This window comes from Heloderma suspectum, chromosome 4 (genome assembly GCF_057233095.1).
Source record: "Heloderma suspectum isolate Gila_16-S chromosome 4, 16-S_ref, whole genome shotgun sequence".
Lineage (NCBI taxonomy): Eukaryota > Metazoa > Chordata > Lepidosauria > Squamata > Helodermatidae > Heloderma > Heloderma suspectum.
In genome coordinates this window covers 68,147,501-68,169,503 of record NC_139461.1, presented here as the reverse complement: position 1 = coordinate 68,169,503, position 22,003 = coordinate 68,147,501, and the positions used below count along the sequence as shown (strand labels likewise).

The 22,003-nt window shown below is 41.4% G+C and overlaps 1 protein-coding gene across 2 annotated transcripts in view; it reads right to left on the bottom strand.

Moving 5' to 3' along the window:
* The window catches only part of ST18 (ST18 C2H2C-type zinc finger transcription factor), a 195,179-nt gene extending 175,492 nt beyond the window's left edge, over positions 1 to 19,687 (bottom strand). For both annotated transcript variants that reach the window (XM_084849571.1, XM_084849572.1), the window contains exon 1: positions 19,514 to 19,687. In XM_084849571.1, the coding sequence (XP_084705697.1) occupies positions 19,514 to 19,687 (174 nt within the window). The remainder of the gene's footprint in view (positions 1 to 19,513) is intronic.
* Positions 19,688 to 22,003: the final 2,316 nt, after the last annotated feature.

Below are 22,003 nucleotides of genomic sequence, written 5' to 3'. Positions count from 1 at the left end.
AAATAAATCTTTATGTAGACTACACGTGCCCAAATAAGGAATGCAAATGGCGGCGCCCATGGGTGCCGCCATTTGCTTACGCGCTTTTTTCCCCCCCAACGTCAGCTGTGATAGGCTACGTAAACATTTACGTAGCCTATCACGGTGTTTTTTGAAAATCTAGCCATGATAGGCTATGTAAATCTTTATGTAGCCTATCACGTTTGTTGTTGTTGTTGTTTTTTTACTTGGAAATGGCAGCGGCGGCAGCCGGTCGGAAGACCGGCCGCCGCCACCGCACCGCCGCCGGGAGCCACCGCCGCCAGGGACATTCGCACAAGTTAAGTCCCATCCCGGGGGGGTGGCAGGGGGGTGGCGGACTGTTTCTCCACCAATGCCAACGCATTCGGCCTCCCGGAGATTCATGGAGAAATTCTCCGACATCCCTAGCTGGATGGGTATTTTAAATATAGTTTGTTTGGCCTACTTACTATTTACTCAGTACTTGAGAAGATACTTCGAAAAAGCATCTTGGTTACCTTTGCAGCACAAAATGCTTTTTGATTAAATGGCTTGGGACCCTCCATACTTCAGAATGTATCCAGGCCATCTCCTTGATTCTGGCCTCCATAGATGAAATAAGAATAGTGTGGAGTCAGCAAGAGGGATTCCTAGCTCTTGAACTCTGACCTTCCAGAGGTCTGTCAAGCCCAAGCCAGGTTTCTCCAATAAGCAATGTGAGACTTTATTTGTGCAAGCTTGTTGCAGACAGATTAGGTATACAGAGTAGAAAGAATATGTCATGTAGAATGAATCTCTCTCTCTCTGTGTACATACGTGTGTGTGTATGTACACACATGTGTGTGTACAAACACACTCATGTTGGATCCAGATTACTACTTAGTGGAGTTCCGCTCACATTGGAGGAAGGAGGCAGTGATGTGATCTTTGTGATTCCTCCTTCCCTCTGTGCCTCCTGAAAAGCTGCTCTGGAGGGCTAAGGGACCCTTCAGAGCAGCATGAAAGAGGAGGCAGGGGGTTCCAAGAAGAAGGGACAATTGGCAAAGACTGCCTCTCTGTCCCTCTTTCTCCAGTTGGGAGCCTCCGCTGGATCCCGGTGCCTCCTGTGAATGGAAGGAGCCCTTCCATTCATGGAACAATCAATCTGGATTCAACTTGATCATATTTAGACATCTGCTAACTTCACACCTTTTTAAAAATGTTGTCAGCTGCTCGGAGTCTAATGAATAAAGCAGGATAGAAGCCTGCAAAATAGGCCTTCAGACCCAGCTCTCACAAACTTTCAGAGATGGGAGCAACCAGTGTACAATCATGGAATTAAAGCATACTGGGCCTTTGCAGATGACAAGTTGTATAGAATGAGCACTGAGAATTGTATCAGCTGCTGTCATCCCCAGCCTCTCTGCATTCATCTGACATTCTGCACAGACTTCACTGCATATCGCTGTACATGGAGGCCCTGCACAGAATGTCAGATGAATGGAGGTGGAGACAGGGCCAATGAGTGTGAAACTGACCTACATGACATGTCATATACAAGCAAGGCTAATGGGAAAAGGTATAGTATTCAAGACATGGAACAGAAACCATGTATCATTTTAAAAGCAAACATTTAATCCTCAACATAAAACCCTGCAATGGATAAGGAAATCTTGTAGCTCAGCCTTCCCCAACCTGGTGTCCTCCAAATGTATTGGACCAACTGCAACTCCCATAATTCCCAGCCAGCGTGGGAGTTGCAGTCCAACACATCTGGAAGGCATCAGGTTGGGGAAGACTTGTTGTAGCTCATCCAGAAAAGTGGGTATCTATGTCAATAACATCTGTCACTGAAAATACAATTTACAGTGATTTTTTCACCCTGCAGTATCCCAGTTTTCCAAAAAGTATTTGATGACAGATCTGACAAATCCTCTTGAACAAAAAAACTACATTTGCCAGCTTCAGCCGATGGAAAACTGGAGCGGAGGGTGGGTGGGGGAAGCAGTGATATATACTGTAAATAGAAATACCTCCACAACTTCTTAGCCACTAGGGATGTACGAAAGGTACTTACCTTTCGCGAATTATGTTTATGGTTGGGGGGAGGCGTTCCGTCCCTCCGCCCGGAATCCTCGCCCGGGGGGGGAGGCGCTCCGTTCCTCCCACCCCCAGAATCCTGGCTGGCCGGCTGTGCTCTGCAGCGACTCTGCGGAGCCGCCGGCTGGCTCCACCAGCAGCCGGATATCCAGCCACTGGCTAGCAGGGACGCAAATGGCGGCGGCCGTAGCCGCCGCTGTTTGCATCCCTGCAGTCAGCCGTGATAGGCTACATAAATGTTTACGTAGCCTATCACGGCTGACTTAAAAACAAACAAACGCGCATACATTTATGTAGACTAAGACGGCGAAAATAAGGGGAACGCAAATAGCGTAGCGTTTACGCTATTTCTGTTCCCCTTATTTTCGCCGTCTTAGTCTACGTAAATGTTTACGTAGACTAAGACGTGCCAAAATAAGGAACGCAAATGGCGGCGGCCATGGCCACCGCCATTTGTGTACACGCGTTTTTTGTTTTAAAGTCAGACGTGATAGGCTACATAAACATTTACGTAGCCTATCACGTTTTTTTTTTAAACCTAGCCGTGATAGGCTACGTAAATCTTCACATAAGCCTATCACTTTTTTTGTTTTTTTTTAAACTGGAAATGGCAGCGGTGGCAGCCAGTCGGAAGACCAGCTCCCACAGCCGCTGCTGCCGAACTGCCACCGGAGCCGCCGCCGGAGCCGCTGCCACCAGGAAGATCCACCCAAGGTAAGTCTCGTCCCGGGGGGGGGGTGGAGGGGCGGGCCATTCTGCCACCGATATCAGCGGCCCGAATGCACTGGCATTGGGCCTCCCTGAGATCCGTGGCAGAATTTTCGTACATCCCTATTAGCCACCATGCAGAATGCACATAGCCAATGGGCAACATGTGCTGTTTTGTAGCTGCTGGCTGTATTCAGTCTGGTGAGCCACACATATCTTAAGATAAGAAATGGTCAAAGTTCCTACGTCTAAAAACTACATACCAAAAGCATCATATGAATCAGAGTATCAAAGCATACTGTTTGATTGTTCCCATTTGCTTCCTTTCTCACATTCCAATTACATGGCACCATCTTCTCTTTCAATTTTATTCATTTATTTATTAAATTGATTAATTGCCCATCTGGCCGGTCACCCAGCCACTCTGGGCGATATACAACAATAAAAACAGTTTACACAATAAAATTCCACATTAAAAACATCACATTTCTAAAATTATCCTAGCCCACCCCAAATGCCTGCTGAACAACCATGTTTTTAATGCATGGCAGAAGCTCATTAAAGAGGAGGCATGGCGGAGTTCCCTAGGGAGGGAGTTCCACAGAGCGGGGGCCACCATAGAGAAGGCCCTCTCCCTCGTCCTCACCAGCCTAGCTGTCCTGGCTGATGGGACAGAGAGAAGGCCATCCGAGGTTGATCTTGTTGAGCGGCCTGTCTGGTGTTGCTGGAGGTGCTCCTTGAGACAGGCTGGGCCGGAGCCATATGGGGTTTTAAAGGTCAAAACCAACACCTTGAATTTGGCCAGGAAAACAACTGGTAGCCAGTGCAGCCCCTTCAGCACTGGAGTGATGTGATCTCGCCGGTGGCTGCCTTTAATCAGGCAAGCCACCACGTTCTGTACCAGCTGCAGCTTCCGAACTGTCTTCAAGGGTAACCCCACATAGAGTGCATTACAGTAATCTAAATGAGAGGAGACCAGGGCATGTACTACCGATGGGAGCAGATGGTCGGGAAGAAGCCACCATATCAGATGGAGTTGGTACAGCGCTGTCAGGCTCACAGCTGTCACCTGAGCCTCCATGGACAGCTGGGAGTCTAAGATGACCCCCAAGCTGCGGACCTGGTCTTTCAAGGGTAGCCGTACCCCATTCAACACCAGGTCAGCATCTCCCAACCTCCTCTTGTCTCCCACCAAAAGTACCTCAGTCTTGTCAGGGTTCAGCTTCAGCTTATTCCTCCCCATCCAGCCACTCACCATCTCCAGACATTTGGACAGGGATTCTACGGCCAACCTTGGTGAAGATTTGAATGAGAGGTAGAGCTGCATGTCATCCGCATAGTGATGACACCACACCCCAAACCTCCTGATGATAGCCCTCAGAGGCTTCACATAGATGTTAAATAGCATCGGGGAGAGGATGGAACCCTGTGGCACCCCACAAGTGAGCAGCCACGGGTCCGAAACCTCCTCTCCCAGTGCTACCTTCTGGTACCTGCCGGAAAGGAAGGACTGGAACCACCGTAATATGGTGTCTCCAGTGCCCAACCCCTCCAGGTGGTCCAGGAGGATACCGTGGTCAACAGTATCAAAAGCCACTGAGAGGTCAAGGAGAACAAGGAAGGAGCATTCACCCCTATCCAGAGCCCTCCTCATATCATCCACCAAGGCGACTAAGGCCGTTTCTGTCCCATGCCCAGGCCTGAAGCCCGACTGAAATGGATCTAGATGTCCCTCTCCCTGCAACCATGGCTTCTCTCAGCCTACATTATACTTTTCCTATATGTTATTTCTTTCAACCTGTATAGTTTTCCTGTACCAATGTAGGAGTGTCAGATTAGGGCTGAAGAAGATGAGATTGAAATCCCCACTCAGCCATGAAGCTCCTCCATGAACCTTGAGGAAGAGCTGTAGCATGACGGTAGAGTACATACTTTGCATGCAAACAGTCCAAGGTTCATTCACTTCACTTCATTTATTATATTTCTATACCCCCACATAGCCAAAGCTCTCTGGGGTCTGGGCAGTTCACTTAAAAAAAACACACAAAAAAACCCCCACCACATGAAAATACATTATATAAAGTATAAAATCATTCACATACTGATATGGAACAAGTAGCACACACAGCAACATATATCAATTCCTAGTATTTCCATGAAGGGCTGCAAAAGGGGACCATATGCCAGTAGCGAATGGATCCACTACTGGGGACGTCTGTTGCTGGGAAATCTGGTTCTTTCTTGGCTTGATGGACTTCCATCGCATGTACAACTTGATTTGCATTTGCGAGCCAACCTGAAGGCTTTTCCCCAAACTCTGGGAACTTTTTTTGCTCATTTGTTTGGGCTGTTGAGCCATAATTTGTGCAAATTGCTCAGAAATGTGTGCAAATTCTGGAACCTGCAAAAAAGATATGTGCAGAATGCCTGGAAAATACATGAACTGGCCCGACTCTTTGCAGACCAAGTCAGAAGCCTCAGTGAGGGCCAGAACGAAGTCCGGGGGAGGGGAGCAAACCAAGGAAAACTAATTGAACTCCACCCCCCAAAATGGATTTCTCCAACATCCCTATCCACTACTCCCACTGCTGGCTTGCACACTAGTGATGTCAGAGAAAGCCATTTAGGGACTTCTGAGAAATTTGCTCAAATTTCTAAGTTATTTGTGCAAAGCTCTAAGCAATTTGTGCAAATCACAGCCAAACTTGTGCAAGCTGCTTAGAAATTTGTGCAAATTGCAGAACCTATGGGAAAAAGCACCAAAGAAAGTTCCTGGAGTTTGGGGAAAGGCCCACAGCTTGTCTTCCAAGTGCAAATCAAGTTATACACACTGCAAAACTTCATCAAGTCAAAAAAGAACCAGATTTCCCAGCGACAGACATTCCTAATACACACACAGTTATTCATGTAAACACAGACACACAAGCATTCACACACGGAAAGATAGCAAATCACCATGGGGGAAGACATCAACATCATTCCCTTTCCTTACAGACAGTTTGCTGTACTATGCAGCATGGAACAGCAGCAAACTGCTCATGGAAGAGATCCTGTCTTACCCCGTTGACAGTTTGCTGCCATTTGTGCTACCTGGGACAGCACAGGAAGTACCCATGGAGGAGAGAGGAAATGACAAAAGCATTTTGTCACAGTATAGCAAGGAAAAGCTCTTCTCCTCAATCAGATGGTGAGTGTAAAGAAGAGCCTTTCCTTGCCTGGGTAGAAGGAGCAGGGCCTGAGGAGAGGGATGGGACAAAAAGGCTGGATGGGAACCTCTCTTAGCCTGTATCTGGCCTGGGTTCCTCAACTTCCTCATGCCTGCCTTAGAGGAAAAAGAACAGAATAAAACTGTTAAAAACAAACAATGTAATATAATAAACACACTCCCCACTTTTGTCTTCTTCTGACAAAATGGTTAATTCTCTTGTCATCTCAGTATGCCCCTGCCCGCATCTTCAAGGTGCATTAAGAGTACAATCCTATATGAGTTTAGCCAGAAAAGAAGTCCTATAACTCCCAGCATTGTTCAGCCAGCATTGGGAATGCTGGAGCTGTAGGACTTTTTTTCTGTCTAAACATGTATAGCGTTGTGGCCTAAGCATACCTTAATTCTGCTTCTAAACAGTTTTTTGAATGGCATATAAACTCTGTATGGAGCAAAATTTAAACACCAGTTATCTCTATCTCAAAATATGGTATAGGCGTGTAATCAGAGGTAACAGAATTTTAGGTGCATTAGAAATTATCTCCAAAATAACTGAGTTCACTCTCCCAGAGTTGCATTATGTTTGCAGCAGCCTCAAGAACAAAAAAAGGATTCCATAGGCAACATGGGTTTGGATCCAGAGTGCCACAAATTGAGCTGCTTATGGAATGGGGCACTCTAGGGTCTCAATCACCCTCTCCAACTTCCCTACTCCGGAGGGTTGTGTGGGACATTCTGGATCAGCCTGGTTGGCAGTGCAGGATGCTGCAGGGGGGAGGGGGAATCAGAGAACAACAACACCCCAATTCCATTCATGGAAAGCCTCTTCTAGATCCAAGCCATTCTTTATTCTTTATTTACTTCATTTATATATACAACCTTTCCATCAAGACATTCAAGGTGATTGAGTATTTAATGCACTAAAAATGAATGTTGCAAAGAGAAGGCAATAAAACAGAAGACTTATCTGAAGCCCTCAGTGGTCTCATTAGCAGTTAATGACATAAGCTTACTTACAACTACCACCACCACCACCACCACCACTACATTATTAGGAGATATATCCCTGGATGATCAAGAGTAAAAACATACTCTTTTCAAGTATGTTCAAGAGTTGAACAGTTGTCAACTTCTTAATATATGCTGAGTAACATAATCAGGGCCAAGGGTAGGCATGGTCAGGCTCCTGCCAAGGACCCACACCCCAGAAGAAGCCCACTGACAACAGCCCCCTGGCCTTGCTCCTCCTCTTGACCAATGCAACCTGCTTGTTTAGCTGCCTCTCACCCTGGCCCAGACAACAGTGGTGGTGATAAGGAGGAGCAGCATAGCCTGCTTGCTCAGTGGCAATCTGCCTGTCAAGCACGGAAGTGGGAGCAATGATGAAAAAGGGAATGAGGAGCAATAGCAGGTGGGAGCAATGGCAATGAGAAGACAGACTTACTGAGGAAGGCGGTCCATTGAGGGTGTCTTGCCCAAGGGCCCTCCAAAACCTGGAGCCAGCACTGGACATGGTACCTGGGATCTGGGTTAATTGGGGCTTAAGGTCAACAGTTCTTCTGCTAGACAGGAGATTAGTGATACTCTGTGACATTTAGGGTTGCCAGGTGTTATTGTTTTTTTCCTTCCTGGCAAGGCAGCTGCACCTTTCAAATGGATCTCCAAGACTTTTGCCCTATGAAGGCTAATGTATCCCACCAGCCATGTATGGTAGTTTATCAAGGACATGGCAAGCTACCTACTTTTGCTACCTCTTTGGGACCACAACATCAGGAGGGCTGTCAACTACCAGTGTCTATTGTGCAGTTTCCTTTTGACTGTGTCCTTATGTATTTTGTTGTAAATAATGTTTGTGGTTCTAATGGTGGCACTCTATCAGTCTCCAAGCTGAAGAGCTTTAAGAGTGTGTATCAATCAAAAACTTTCTTTTCTCCATTCCAGTACTTTTTAAATACATGAACTAGTTTTATTACTATATACAACAATACACTTTAAGTAGTTGAGTTATGTACTTTTCTTACAATATTTTCTTATGCAGTACTTTCTGCCTATGGTGATTCATAAGAGACCAAGATGCAGATGGTAATTCAACTAAAATGTAAAAGATTCTGCCTTTCAGATATTGCTTTATACAAGGTCAGACTATTTGACTATTTAGTCCTGAAATGACTATTCTAACTAGTTTCAGTTCTCCTTGGTCTCAGGGTCTCTTTCATACAACCTATCTGGTCTTTTTAACTGGACATGCTGGGGACTGAAACCTGGGAACTTCTGCAGGCAAAATATATGCTGTACCACTGAGCTATGCTCCCTCCCACATTGATTCTTGACTTGGAAGGTTTGCCAGTCAAGATTCATGACTATTTGGGATAATGTGGTTCAGAAATACCTGCTTCTGGGGTATCTGAGAGAAAACACAGGGAAATTATTTGGCAAGTCCCACATTTACTGTGCTGTTGACTGTCTGAGGAGACCAGATACACTAAGCAACAGGGCTGTTATATTTATGGAACTGGCCACCATAAATACAGTGGACTAGCTTTGTATCTTCAGGGCGAGTCCAGAGTAGAAAGGCAAATGTCTAACACATTAAGGCTGCAATCCTATAGCCATCTTCCTGGGAGTAGGCCCCACTGAACTCAGTAAGCCTTACTTTTGCGTAGATATGTATAGTATCGTACTTTTAGTGACTTCTCTCCACAGCTAATAGCATCTGTGCAGCAAAATAGCACAAAATGGTTGTTAAGGTACATAGGAAAACAAAAAGATACATGAAAGTACTTTTGGTCTTGCACCCACATTCTTCTTCCTTCAACTATGGCCTTTAGCAATATTCTACTTATCTGTGGCCCTACCCTTTCTTTAGAGAAACAGCATGTTTCTGAGCATGTACAAGGTATCTTTCCCTCATCACTGGCAACCTCATCAATGGCAGGCCTGAATCCCAAAAACCTGAACCCTGGCACTTTTCTTTTTAAAAATTAAGCACTGCCCCTACATGCAATTCCCATTAAGGACCAGCCCAGAAATGGATGAAACCTCTTGAATCTGTTTCTATGCTAACAATAAGCAGAAGAGATACGCCTCTTCGGAGCTAGAGAGCAGATGTAAAGAGAAATGTGGCCTTTACATTACCAAAGCTGGAGGTTAAGTTCAGCTGGTACACAAGGTAAAAGTGTCAATAGAAATCAACTTGGATATAATAACTTAGTGGTAGGAGGGTGTATAACCCTTCAAAGCGAAGTCCCATCATTAGGTAATGGAGGAGATGAAGAAGAAAGGGCACAAAGTGATACTCAAAATCTGACAACCACACAGAAGATTTTCTGGTAGAAGTATTAGAATCACAAAAAGGAATGTAATGCTCTGTACAAAACAATCAAAAGGATTACAATAATTACATCACATGCTGACAGTGGATCATTTAAAAGGCATTTGGAAATTATTTCAATGTTATGCTCCTTTTATACATTCTTGGTCAATTGATTTTGATATAAGATCCTATGTGTTATTCGGTCTTTGCTCAGACATACAGTGCTGCCTTTTTACACTGATATCCTACTTTTAGTGGAGGGGCATTAACTGGGAGACTGGGCAGGATGGAACAGGGCTCTGTCAATGGCAATCTCTTCTGCTTTTGCACAATAGATGGTCAAATGGCACTTTCACATGTTGCCTACCCCTTTACTAGGTATTACTGAGAGAGAGCAGCAACTGGAGATGTGGCTGCCATCTGCACATTAAGTATAACATTTGGTTTGTCCCTCAGATACACATCCAAAGCCTCCTAGAAGCTGATGTCACACGGGTTATCACGTTACAAGCCATTTCATGCTACTTCCTTACATATCTTAAGAACACAACTCAAAGCAACTAATCAGTTGGGCACACTGGGAACTCAAATGCTGTGCTTTCCAATCTGGCACTATGGGTTAGGAAGGCATCCATAAGTCAACATGCATATCAAAAATTAGCTACCCTGGCCTGTTCAAACTATAACATTGTGCAATAGTTAAGGAAAAGCAGGATGAGATTCCTGAATTATACAGTGACATTCTTAGGGGCAATAGGTTTGGGCCTCAGCAACAAGGGGAGCAAGAAGGAAGTATAAAAGTATCCCTCCCTCTGGACTCTTGAAAACCCTCTAAGAGCAACTCTACACCAGCCTAAAATCCCACATTTAACACGGGACTTTCTGCATCGGTTTGAAATACAGGATCACAATGAACTCCCTTTACATGTGCTTCCGTCCCCCCTTTTCCCCCTCTTTCTCCCCCTTAACTGAGTCTTCGATATGTTTCATTATACAGCCTCTAGATGGTGCTACAGTCTAGCTCGTCTTACTGTGGCTTTTCCTTTTTCACAAGGAAACTCAAACTGGACTCAAATGCTGTAATTTGATAGTTCATTATCTCCAATCATTTTTTAAAAAACAGAATAAAGGCCATTTCGCGTGGGAGATGCCCTGGAGGTTGATGACATCATCTGAAGGACCCACAAACTTCTGTGAGTATCCAATCTCAATAGCAGGATAAAAGCTTTGTGTGAAGAAGTTCTTAGACTAACTCCAGTCTTTGTGGTTCTGCCTCCACATTTTGCAACAATGGAATGCAGAATTCTGAACGGGTTGTAGAGAGATTTACTTTTGTGTGTGGATGAACCAGCAGAAAGAGATGCCTCAGCACAGCTGAGTGGGGAAAAGGGGGAAGATTGGCAAATCTACCAGGAAAAAAAGACCTGGATAAAGGAGAGCATGAGTTGGGCTCTGAGGATGAAGCACAGGATTACTCAGTGAATGGAGGATCTGATCAAATGCAGTAGTTATGCAAGCAATAACTCAAGAATACAAGGACTACCTTCCTCTTCAACATGAGATTTACAAGGGTGCAATCCTATGCATGTTTGGACAGAAAAAAGTCCTGCAACTCCCAGCATTCATTCTCCAACATGACTGGCTGGGAAATGGTGGGAGTTGTAGGACTTTTTTCTGTCTAAACATGCATAGGATTGTGCCCTAAGTAAAGAGGCAAGTTCTTAAAAAGTCCTGCAGCTTTTAAATGTTCCTTTCCTTGCACATGTTGATAATAAGAACTATGAGAGGATGTAATGCCTTGGTAGAATCTTTTTTGTTTTTTTTAGATATTTTCCTGAATCCTGCACTTCATTACATTTTGAATAACTTTCTGCTGGAATCTTTCAGTTCTTTCATGGACAGTATATTGCCCCTCTGCATTTTGTTTAGTGATAATTTACAGTACTCAGTTTCCAGCGCTTTCATTCCCCAAGGGCCCCCATGGTGGCTTTTGAAAAGAAAGTTTAAAAACAGCAAGATACGTAGCAACAAAAATAATGGTTTCATTGCAATTACATTACAACATCAGCATTGCAGCAAAAACTGAAAGCAAAATCTAGCAGAAGACAGCATCAGCACGTGAAAGCTTGCCTAACAACTAGGTTTTAGGTTCTCCACCAGATGAAGCACCTGTAAAATGTAACAAAAAATAAACCCAGCTAAAGAAAAAGGACAGTTTTAGATACTAAGTCTACTACTTGGAACAGGCTGGAGCATATATTACACTTGTCACTGAAGATACCACTGAAAACAGCCTCCCTATGCCAAGAGATGTCTGTCCCAGACATGAGCTTTGCAGAATCTCTCCATCTTATCTTGTCTCCATCGCTCTGTAAATGCCATCCACCATCATATTCCCTGTTACCTAGGACAGTCTTCCCCAAACTGGTGCTCTTCCAATTTGTTGGACTACATTTCCCACCACCTCCAGCCAGCTGGCCCAATAGCCATGCTGGTTGGGTATGATGGAAGCTGTAGTCCAACACATCAGGAGGGCACCAGATCAGGGAAGGCTGATCTATGAGAGTACCCACAGCAGCAACAGGAGATAAATACTCCTGACATCTCCTTTCAAAAATGTGTGCTCAGGAATGGGATGAATGGGAAACTGTTTTGCTTTGCTTTAGAACTGACAGGCTGACCCAATTGTATTTATGATGGGATTGATTCCACAATGTGACATCATCTGTCTTTTTAAAAAAATATCAGTATTACCATCTTAGTTTGAGCAACATTAACAGAAAACAGGAATGCAGCTCGTTTTAGCCTTTGGAGACAGGAGCAAGAGTAGAAGAGCAAGAGACCAGCTTTCAAAACCCCAACCTTAAGAAGAAGACTCACAGACAGGTGCATAAGTGGCCCAGTGAAAAGAATTGGACCAAATTGGACAAAGACTTCTACCTCAGCCATGAATTTATTGGGTACCATTGATCAAGCCTTGCTCTCATCTTCTATTCCTCCAGAACGATAGTGACATACCACTGTTATAAGGATGCATAAAATATCATTCCCAGTCTTGAGAGTTCCCTATGCATACTGGAGCTCTGGATCTGGCTGAAATTTTAGCCCTATTCAGGCATTTTGTTGCTGGGTAGAATAAATGTGTGAGGAGATGGAGCTCTCTAACCCTAACCCCTTCCTTGCACGTTTCCATGGCCCTCTCCTTGTGGAGGGTGACTTTCTGAGGAGGAGAGCCTCCTATATCCATGGAGGTTTTCCACACAATTGAGAATCCTGATTTTCCAGGCAGGACTAAAGTGCTCCCATTCCTCACACATTTATTCTACACAGCTACAGAATGCCTGAATGGGGCTTCTGTATAAACAATGGGATGTACCCAATGTTAGTCCTACTTGGACTAGACCTGTTGAAATGAATAGGACTTAAGATAAACTAACGTTGGATACAAGCCACTGGATTCTGGATACAATCCAGAGTTACAAATGACAAGTAGCCATATTTCTTGTACACAGACAACCACAAACAGAAAAATACTATGGTAAAACATGGTGCCTATAGCATCCACCCCAGTTCTTAAATAGAAATCTAGGGAAGGCGAGGCATGGTAAACGTTCTCTTCCCAACAGAGTGGACACTAAAGAGGATTGGTTTCCCATGTGGCAACTGGCAATCAGGTCGACAGATATGCACTTGCACAAGCAAAGCTAAGTGCGATGACAGTATGTTTTTCAGTGGGTGACAGTCATTATAATTCTGTGCCTGAAGGTTGGGTTGTGTGCCCTCCACCTCCCAAATAAACTCATCCAAATAAATTTAGCCTTTTAAAATGGTTTCTGCTGACTTGGTGCATCATCTTGTTTATTCCTAAAATGATCCTTTGTGATTTCCGAGTGAAAGACAAGCAGTGCAAATAACTCTTTGAAAAGGGGGAAGGGATCTTGGTTTCCTGAGTTTCAACAGATGTCATACTTAATTGGTTGCGAAATAAACCAGAGCTACAGTCAGCCGGTTTCCCTAGTTTCAGCTGTGCAGATACTTTCAAACATGTGCATATGCCTCCTGTTTCCCCATAAAGGAGTGTGTGTGGTGTGATAATCAAACCTCCCAAAAGGTGCAAAGTAATATGCACGCTGCATATATTCTTTCATGTATTATCCGTTGAACAGGAGGCAAAGTTTTAGCTTATGATACAGTAGGAAATATAACAAAATAGGCCTAAATGATGGCATCCTAATGTCAGATAGTATGTGTGGATTTGTTGTTGGATTTGTAGCATTGGATTTGTTGTTGGATTTGTAGCATTTCCTTAGTACTTCAAGTTTTACACCTAGCCTTCAGCTCCCCTGCACCCCCTCACCAATTCTTCCATGTTATTCCATGTTCTAGAATTTCAGATGAAAAATCATTTCAGGATCATTCAAGTCTGATCATCCACAAACTCCCTTGTGTCTTGCCAACAGAAGCCAAGAGTGTGTCACACCTGACAAATAAAAGCAAATGGCCAATAGGATGCAAATGTGCATATACTTAATTGTTTTTTAAAAAGCAGGCCAGTGACAATGGCGATAAAGTGCTACATTGTGCATATTGCCATGTTTAGCCCTCAAAATTAAAGGTTTCTGATCTTCATGGTGAAAGGCAGCCATTAATGCAAAACAAATAATCAGTTCTCCCCTATTGGAAACAGAAGCACTGCTTAAGTCCAAAAAGAAGTTTTTAAAGAACACTTCCATATAATACTAAAAATTAGCATGTATATACCACTTTTGAATGCCTAAAGCACTTCACATCTTGTTGTAATCTCTACAACGATCTTGTTAGGTAGTTCAGTATTATTATCACCATGTTGCAGATTGGGGCTGAGGCAGAGATGTCAACCTAAGGACACCTAGTGAGTTCACGGAGATATCTGAACCCAGGACTTCTCAGTTTGTAGTTTAGTATTTTAGCCTCTTTACTAGACCAGTTCTCTAAACAAAATGTGCTTCAAATACAGGCAAGGTCAAATGTGTTCCATTCACCTGTGACAACCAAATTGAGCAATATTTGTTCTTTTAGTTTAGACATGGAACCCTGGTCCCAAGAGTAGGAGAAAAGAGCTTTAATCCCTAGCAAAAATTCAAATTCCCCAACTGCATGAGAGAATAATCTCTTCCTGAAGTTAGAATTAAAAAAACCCAACACACAATATTCGGGGGGGGGGACCCAATACTTTCTTTACTCTTAGGTCCAGGATCTCTAATACTGAGGGATTTTAACAGGTCTGACTTTCGGCATATGACCTCTCTTGTTTGTTCATATGTGTTTTCCAAAATATAAAAGTGAAATAGAGTCCCAAGGGCACTGTACTTGAAAGGTTATGAGAGTTAGAGATTTTAACCATGCCTGCCAAATCAGCAGATGGCTTGTGATTATAATTATATGCATCAATAAAACGAATAATCTTACAAAATTTGAATTTCTACTAAAGTAAGGGATTTAATAAGCAGATGCAACAGAATGCATTTTCTTTAACCCTTTTTTGCTGAGAGTGATGGTTCACATACAGAGCAGAGAAAGCTCTGTTCAAGCAACTTCTCATCAAACTTAAACATTACGTACTTTTCCTCTCTAGCCTGAGTGATATTTTGATGAATAAATATTTTGCTTTCACACAGTCAAGAATATATGTAGGGCTATCTTATGAGCCTTGTTTCCTAAAGTAGAGAAAACTTTATTTGTACAAAAGACATGATCATTTGGACAAAAACTAGTAAAAGTGCCATATTCTAATCACTAGAATATTGCCCTGAAATTTTATCCAGCAAAGTTTGCATAGTTCTCAGTGGCTTGTCTGTATTGGATAGTCATATTCAATCTGTTTTTAACAACAGGATATTTTTTTTTATTATTATTTTGGAAAAACTGTTAACTCTTTTTTGACATTGACTATATTTATTGCATGCCTAGGTAAGGGAAAAATACAAGTTTTCTGGTATTACTCTGATGTTAATACCAAATTTAGATGTGTAACAACAGATTGGTCTGCATACCTATAATAGATTTAGCATGATACAGCCTATATACAGTTAAGGCTGCAATTCCATGAACACGTTTGAGAGTAAGCCTCATTTAAGCTCAGTAGGACTTACTTGAGTAACATGTCCAGGATCAGACTACAAGAAACAAATGCAAAAGAGCACATTAAGTTTAAATTGCTGGGCTATTTTTACAAGCACAAATTCCATAATTTAGAAAAAAAAAGAGCAATTTTGTTGGCAAATGGATTTATATCTTCATACTATAATTAGGGGACAAGAAAATGTCACTGAAGAACAATTTTATTCAGCATTGTGAAAACACTGTCTCCTTTGGAGATCAGTCCCATTTAAATGCTTGATTGTATTTGAACATTGTAAATATCAGTTAGCAACTATAGATGCAGTTTTTGAGAGTGCAAACTATTTGATGCAGTATCGTATATCTGGTGTTGGTAGGGCACAGAATTCTTTGATCACTTTTTAAGTGAATTTTGTTTTTGTTTTTTTAAAAACTTGAGAATAAACAGAATCTGTATTCTGTATCATGTAAATCCTTCTTAGTGCAGGGAATATCGACCTGATAGTCCATAAAAGTGCCCTTGGAACCATTAACATTTTGTCTGGCCAATCCAGCTGCCTCATGTATCTTGATAATGGGGTGGGGCGGAGGTGTCATTTGTACATAGCTGATATATGGGGATACATTTCATGTTGCATTATGAGAAAAGGGATAATGCTGGTAATAACAAGCAGTTCTAGAAGAGATAGGGTTGGATCCAGAGTTACTGATGGTTAGAGTAGAGCCATTGAAATCAAAGAGACAAGTAAATCATGACTAATTTAAGACCCATTGATTTCAGTGGGTGTAGTCCAAGCATTACTAAACCTGGATCCAACCCATAAACTTTTCAGAGTCAGTAACTTCTAAACAGAATAACCTGAGTTCTGTGAAATCCTATTGCACAGTTCCAAATCTCACTTAAAATGAAAATAGGTTTGACCTGAAAAACCTACAGAAATGCTTAGTTGCATTATTTCAGTCCACTTGCTTAGTAGAGCAAAGTTAAGCATGTGCATCATTTCTTGAAGCTCAGGATACTTGCATTTCTCTGATTTGTTGACAGTATTTCCCTACAATAAACACACTGGCAAAAAGTTAACTTTTGACCACAAACTTTGAACATAACTACAAATCTAGCTTTATCCCATTAAAGATAGGAAATATAGGACTCTGCCTTATACCGGGTTGGTCTTTGTCCATATAGCCCATTATTATTTCTTCTTGGACTAGCAGCTGTTCTCCATGGTCTCATAGAAGGTTTCCCCATCACCTTGCTACCTGAAGATGCAGGGATTTATTTTATTTTCACTTTGGGTGAGAGTTGGAAATGTAAGGTTAATTTTACAAATATTTTTGGATAAAGTTATTCAAGTGCAGTGCTACTTTTTGTGTTTTGAAGTCATCAGCAAAAACTATTTACACACCTACAGGGACTGGAACCTCTGTCTCCGAAGCTGCTCTTCATTTTCACAATCCAGTGCCAACACAGAGATTTAGATTTCAACCTGCTGCATTTAGCATTTGGTACATGATACATCACTACACAGGTAACATAGTGTGTCTCAGCCTGGGAGACAGCTGTCTATAATTGCATTGAGAAAGATTATTCTAGAAAAATGGACAAGCACTTCTCAGCTTTTGGTTTCTGAAATCAGAATAGGGGGAAACCCAGTGTTAGAATAAAGCAAGTTCACAGAGTTTAAGATAGGACATGAAAAGGTAGTCAGTGGCCGGCTGGCCGCTGTTGGACCATCTTGACCAAGATGGGGCTTCTTCCTGTCAGAGTGCTTTTAGAGCACCCTGCCCTGTCCCAGATAATAAAAGGTGCTAAACAACACATGCAATAGGTGTTCCTGTTTATTTGCCTTTGTGTTAAAGACATGCTTATGGGTTAAAGGCAAGCTTATGAAAAAAAGTGTCTGTGTGGAGGAAACATATGGAAATGTAGTAGGCTTTTAGAATGCTCCCAGAGAGCCTGATCAATACATTATTTCTAGACAAATACTGTATGCATAATTCTTTTGAAGCATTGCAAAATGCACTTTTATCCCTTTAAATCAGCACATGGCCATCTGAAAAAACAACAACAACATACAAGTGTATAGACTTAACAAATGTAAGCACCAACCATTATAACTCCCTAAGAGCACAATCCTATGTATGGCTACTCGGGAGTAAGTCTCACTGAATTTGACAGAGCTTATTCCCAGTTAAGTGTGCAAAAGATTGATACCTAAGGTGCAAAAACAATATACTAATAACCACTTGATGGTGCTATGAAATTTCCCCATGAAATATCACACCTGTAGGTAAAACACAAACTTACAGAGGAAAATGAACTACTCACTTATGATAAATTAGGAAAGTCCAGTTTAGAGCTGAAATTTTATGCTCTCTAGTGAATTTAATATGGCATACTATGTGCAATTATGTTCCTAAGATGGAATTGTTGTTGTTGTTGTTGTTGTTGTTATTGATAACAGCTAACAGTTGTACTCCATGTTTTATGGAATTTAAACAAACATACATGTTACTGAGATACAAACACCCAAGAACATATGGTAAAATCATAATTAGCAACTTGAGCTTGTTCACACACTTCTCATTCAGCTGTCCAAGCAGAAGAAATTGAAGGTGTAAAGTACAGTTGCAGATGAATAACCTGGTACTTTCCATGTACAGATTACTAATCAGGCTATTAACACTGTTAATAATTTAACTTTTTAAAACATTCTATAGAGAATATTAACTCACAGCAATTGGTCTATGACATATGCTGCACACACAAATAATATTATCTGTTTTCTTTTCAGTTGTCTATGTTAAAATCCTTGTTGACTTCAGCGTAGTCTGGATTGCAGTTTTAGGTTTCAGTGATAAGTACCTGTGGTAGTGAGAAGTAAGTTCTGTTGAAATCAGTGACACTTGCTTCCAAGTAAATGTATTTAAGATAAGATTTTGTGAGTTGACAGTAGAGTAGGAAAAGTTTGATGAAACAATCTGAATATTCTAAATTAGGTTTATAAATCACATGTATTCTTAAAAAAATGTATTAGCTTCTAAATTACAAAGGGTAGATCATGAAATGTGGTAACGCAAAAACAAACACTCCGGACTTTATATTTTAGCTGTTTATCAAAAAGAAATATATGATTATTATTGCTTTTATCAGCACATTTTAGTAATTTTAGCTTTAACATGTGATTTATCTGAATATCTTATAACTGTTACTTGAAGTTTATTCCCTTGTCTCCCATTCCTGTGCATTTGGAGGTAAAACCAGCAGAAAATATTTCAGGTGCAGAAGCAAGACTTTCTTGCAACTTCCTGTTGCCATTTTTTTAAGAATGAAAAAAAAAAAAAAGGAGAGTGGTATGGAAGGGAGTCTTTGATCTACTAAGCTCAGTCAGCACTACTCCACATTAAAACAACACATACACAGGCAAACAAATAAGATTAGCAGCTGTTTTTACTCTGCATGTATTTTTTAAAAACAAAAACAGCTGTCGGTGTTATTATTGTAACCAACACATCCTCACATCTTTATTTTATTTTCAGCAAAAAGCAAATGGACGAAGGATTGGGGGAAAGACACCATGATTTAATACTCTGGCTTCTGTCTGAATATCCAAGATGATAACAAGCATCAGTTCTGTACACATGGTTCTAAATGCCATGTCATTTATTCAGGGGAATAAGCATCTGGCAAGTACATTGAAATTTGAAATTAATACACAGTTATTTCTATGGTGTATCTTTAAAAGATGTTGGTTTTTTTTGCAGAAAGCTAGAACAGAGTGGATGCTTGTAAAGTTGAGGTTCAGCTGGGGTGGCACTTATTGCATTCAGATACGATCAAGAATGCATTTGTCACCACAACACTCTCACAGCAATGTTAAGTTTACTGAGCATCCCATCACGCTTTACTTTAGAAATTCAAAACTTTTGTAAAGATGACACAGAGAGAAAAAGGCAGCCATTCCTAAAGATATTCCCCCCGTTCAGAAGTGACACAAAAGCAATCCCTTCATTATGACCTACTTGTCCAAAATGGACTTTCGAGCCTTTGGTTAGGCTAAGATTTTGCTCTACTTTTTCCCTAGGGCATAATTGTCAGACTGACTTACCGTGTGCCTTTTAGCCTTTGTTCTGCCTTTCGCGCTGACATCAGGGAAGCAGTGATGTAGAATAAAGCAGGGGTGGGCTAGGTTAGTCCAGTGTTTGTGTCGTTGTGTGGTGTGCAGGGACACTCTGTGATACTCTAGTGAGCTGCTAAGCTTTTTTTGTAGGCTTTGTGTCATTTACTTAACGACCAATCTCATTAGCTTCCAGGGTACAATGGGCTGATGCATTTTCTATGTACATACTCTACACAGTGACCCTCAAGGTTGCCGAAGGTCTATTTAATCAGTCCGATGCTGAATATATTTGCAGTAAATCACTAAAAAAAAAAAAAATGAGACTACAGAGGTATCTCATGAGGCTTTAATGTTTCTTGGGAGCTTGCTGAAGGGAAGAGGCAGCCGATTTAAACACAAACAATGGGGACGAATGGAATGGGACAGTCAGAAAGGTTTGCATTGGTGACCTTTAATAATTGCAGTAACTTTGGAGACCCTGCGTGTTCCTGCAGTTGATTGTTATTATTTCCTCCATCCAGTTCATGCTTCAGTGTAATCACATTATATCTACTGAAATCCCTTTAAACAACAGCAAAAGAGCATGATGAGCAGTCTTTCACAGCACAGGTTGGCAAAGGTGTGTTGTTGTTTTTCTCTTTCCAGGCAACCTCAGAGTTGGCATCCATGTATTTCTGCCCTCTCTTCAGTTACAAGGCATAAACCCTTTTAACTCCTCTGAAAAATGAAATGCTGAAAAGCCCTCTGAATGACGACAGCTGTCCATAAGTATCAGGGAGAGTTCTATTGTCCAACTTGTCCCTGGATAAAATGAATACTTTACAGCAGAGGCTGTGCAGCTTGGCTAAAGAGTATGGGGAGAAGGGGAGGAGGTCACTGGAGATTTCGCACACTAATTTAATCTGGGAAAAGGACAGGCACTGCATCTCACTTGAACAGACTGGCGGCAATCTGGGCTCTCACAGAACTATCTCCTTTTGCCTGTGCTCTATTTATTCCTTATCTCTGTTTACCAACCGCTAGGTCCCTTTCATTCACACCACGAGGCCGTTCTCCTACTATCAGTCAGCAGCTGACACTGTGGAAGAGCCTCAAAGGCAAAAAAAGGGATCAAAACTAAACCAAAGCTGTATAAACAATGCAGCAGTAGAAGTAAATGCATAAATCCTAATTCTTAACCCAACCCACAGGGTGCGAACAGAACCTTTATAGTAAATCCAACAAACCCACCACAGTGAGCTATGGGCTACAGAGGAAACAGGGAAAGCCAACTATCATTCATGAAATCATCATCTCAGGCAGAAACACTCACAAATGCACATATTTTACATGCTCAACATGGCATGTATTATAATTGCTTTAGTGTCTAAACTTTATCACCCAGTGCATTTGTCAGTCACATTCATCATGATAGTAACATTTGCCTACCTGTCTGTGATTAAAAGTAATGAAGTTAAGGAAATTTGGTAATTCTTTAGGGGAGTCTTAAAGTTCGGATAACTTTTCATTCACTACTCTATTTTAAACATAGATCTAAGAGAAGATGAATAGACAAATTATTTGCCCCAAATAGTGATTTCTCTCTTCCCCCCTCTCCCTCCCTCTCATTCTCTGTCTTTCCCCACCCCCTCTCATTTCATTTCATTTCATTTCATTTCATTTCATTTCATTGGAATTCTTACTTAAATCAGCAATGTCTACTGAAGTACTTGTTAAAATAACAATAACTAAGAGTTATGTTAACTTCTTCTACCACAGTTACATTACCATCAACACAAAAGTTACTTAATTGTAATGTATGACTGCTGTAAAACTTCTTTATGTAGTACATATGGAAGGAGTGGAGGATGGAAGGAAACAAATCCCCCCTTTTTCTGACCACAATAAAAATGTGAAAGGTGTGCCTTTCAGCTTAGTTTTCAACTTCCGGATGACCTCTGACTCTTGAATTTGGAATGTGTATAATAAGTTTTCAAGTAGTAAAGAAGATACATTGCTTTAAATGGATATGGATAACAGCTCATAGCTCTTTCAAGTGTCTTAGTTTTAGGTAGAGTGAACCTAAAATGTGTTTCAGAGAATAACATCAGATTTTCAAAGTTATAAAGAACAAAGTTATAACATAAGAAAATGGAATGCAAGCCTGAAGCCAAAGGGTAATACATTGAGAAAGACAACTATATCCCGTAACTACAATTAATTTTTTAAAAATGAAAATAGTGGTTTATATAATTCAAAACATGTTAGATACATTTTCAGGATTGTTGGAAAAATAGTGACAAAAATATTGCTCATTATCAAAGATGATCTATTATGCCAAATTTCAGTTTTGATTTCCACCTATATGCACTATGAGCAATGAAGGCTTTACTACTTGGATCCTTTTTTCCAAATGAATTAATGAATTAAATTTATCCTTTCACCAGCTGCTAGGCAGCAGATGGAACCATTTCTGAAGCCTTGTTGAATTCAATCCAT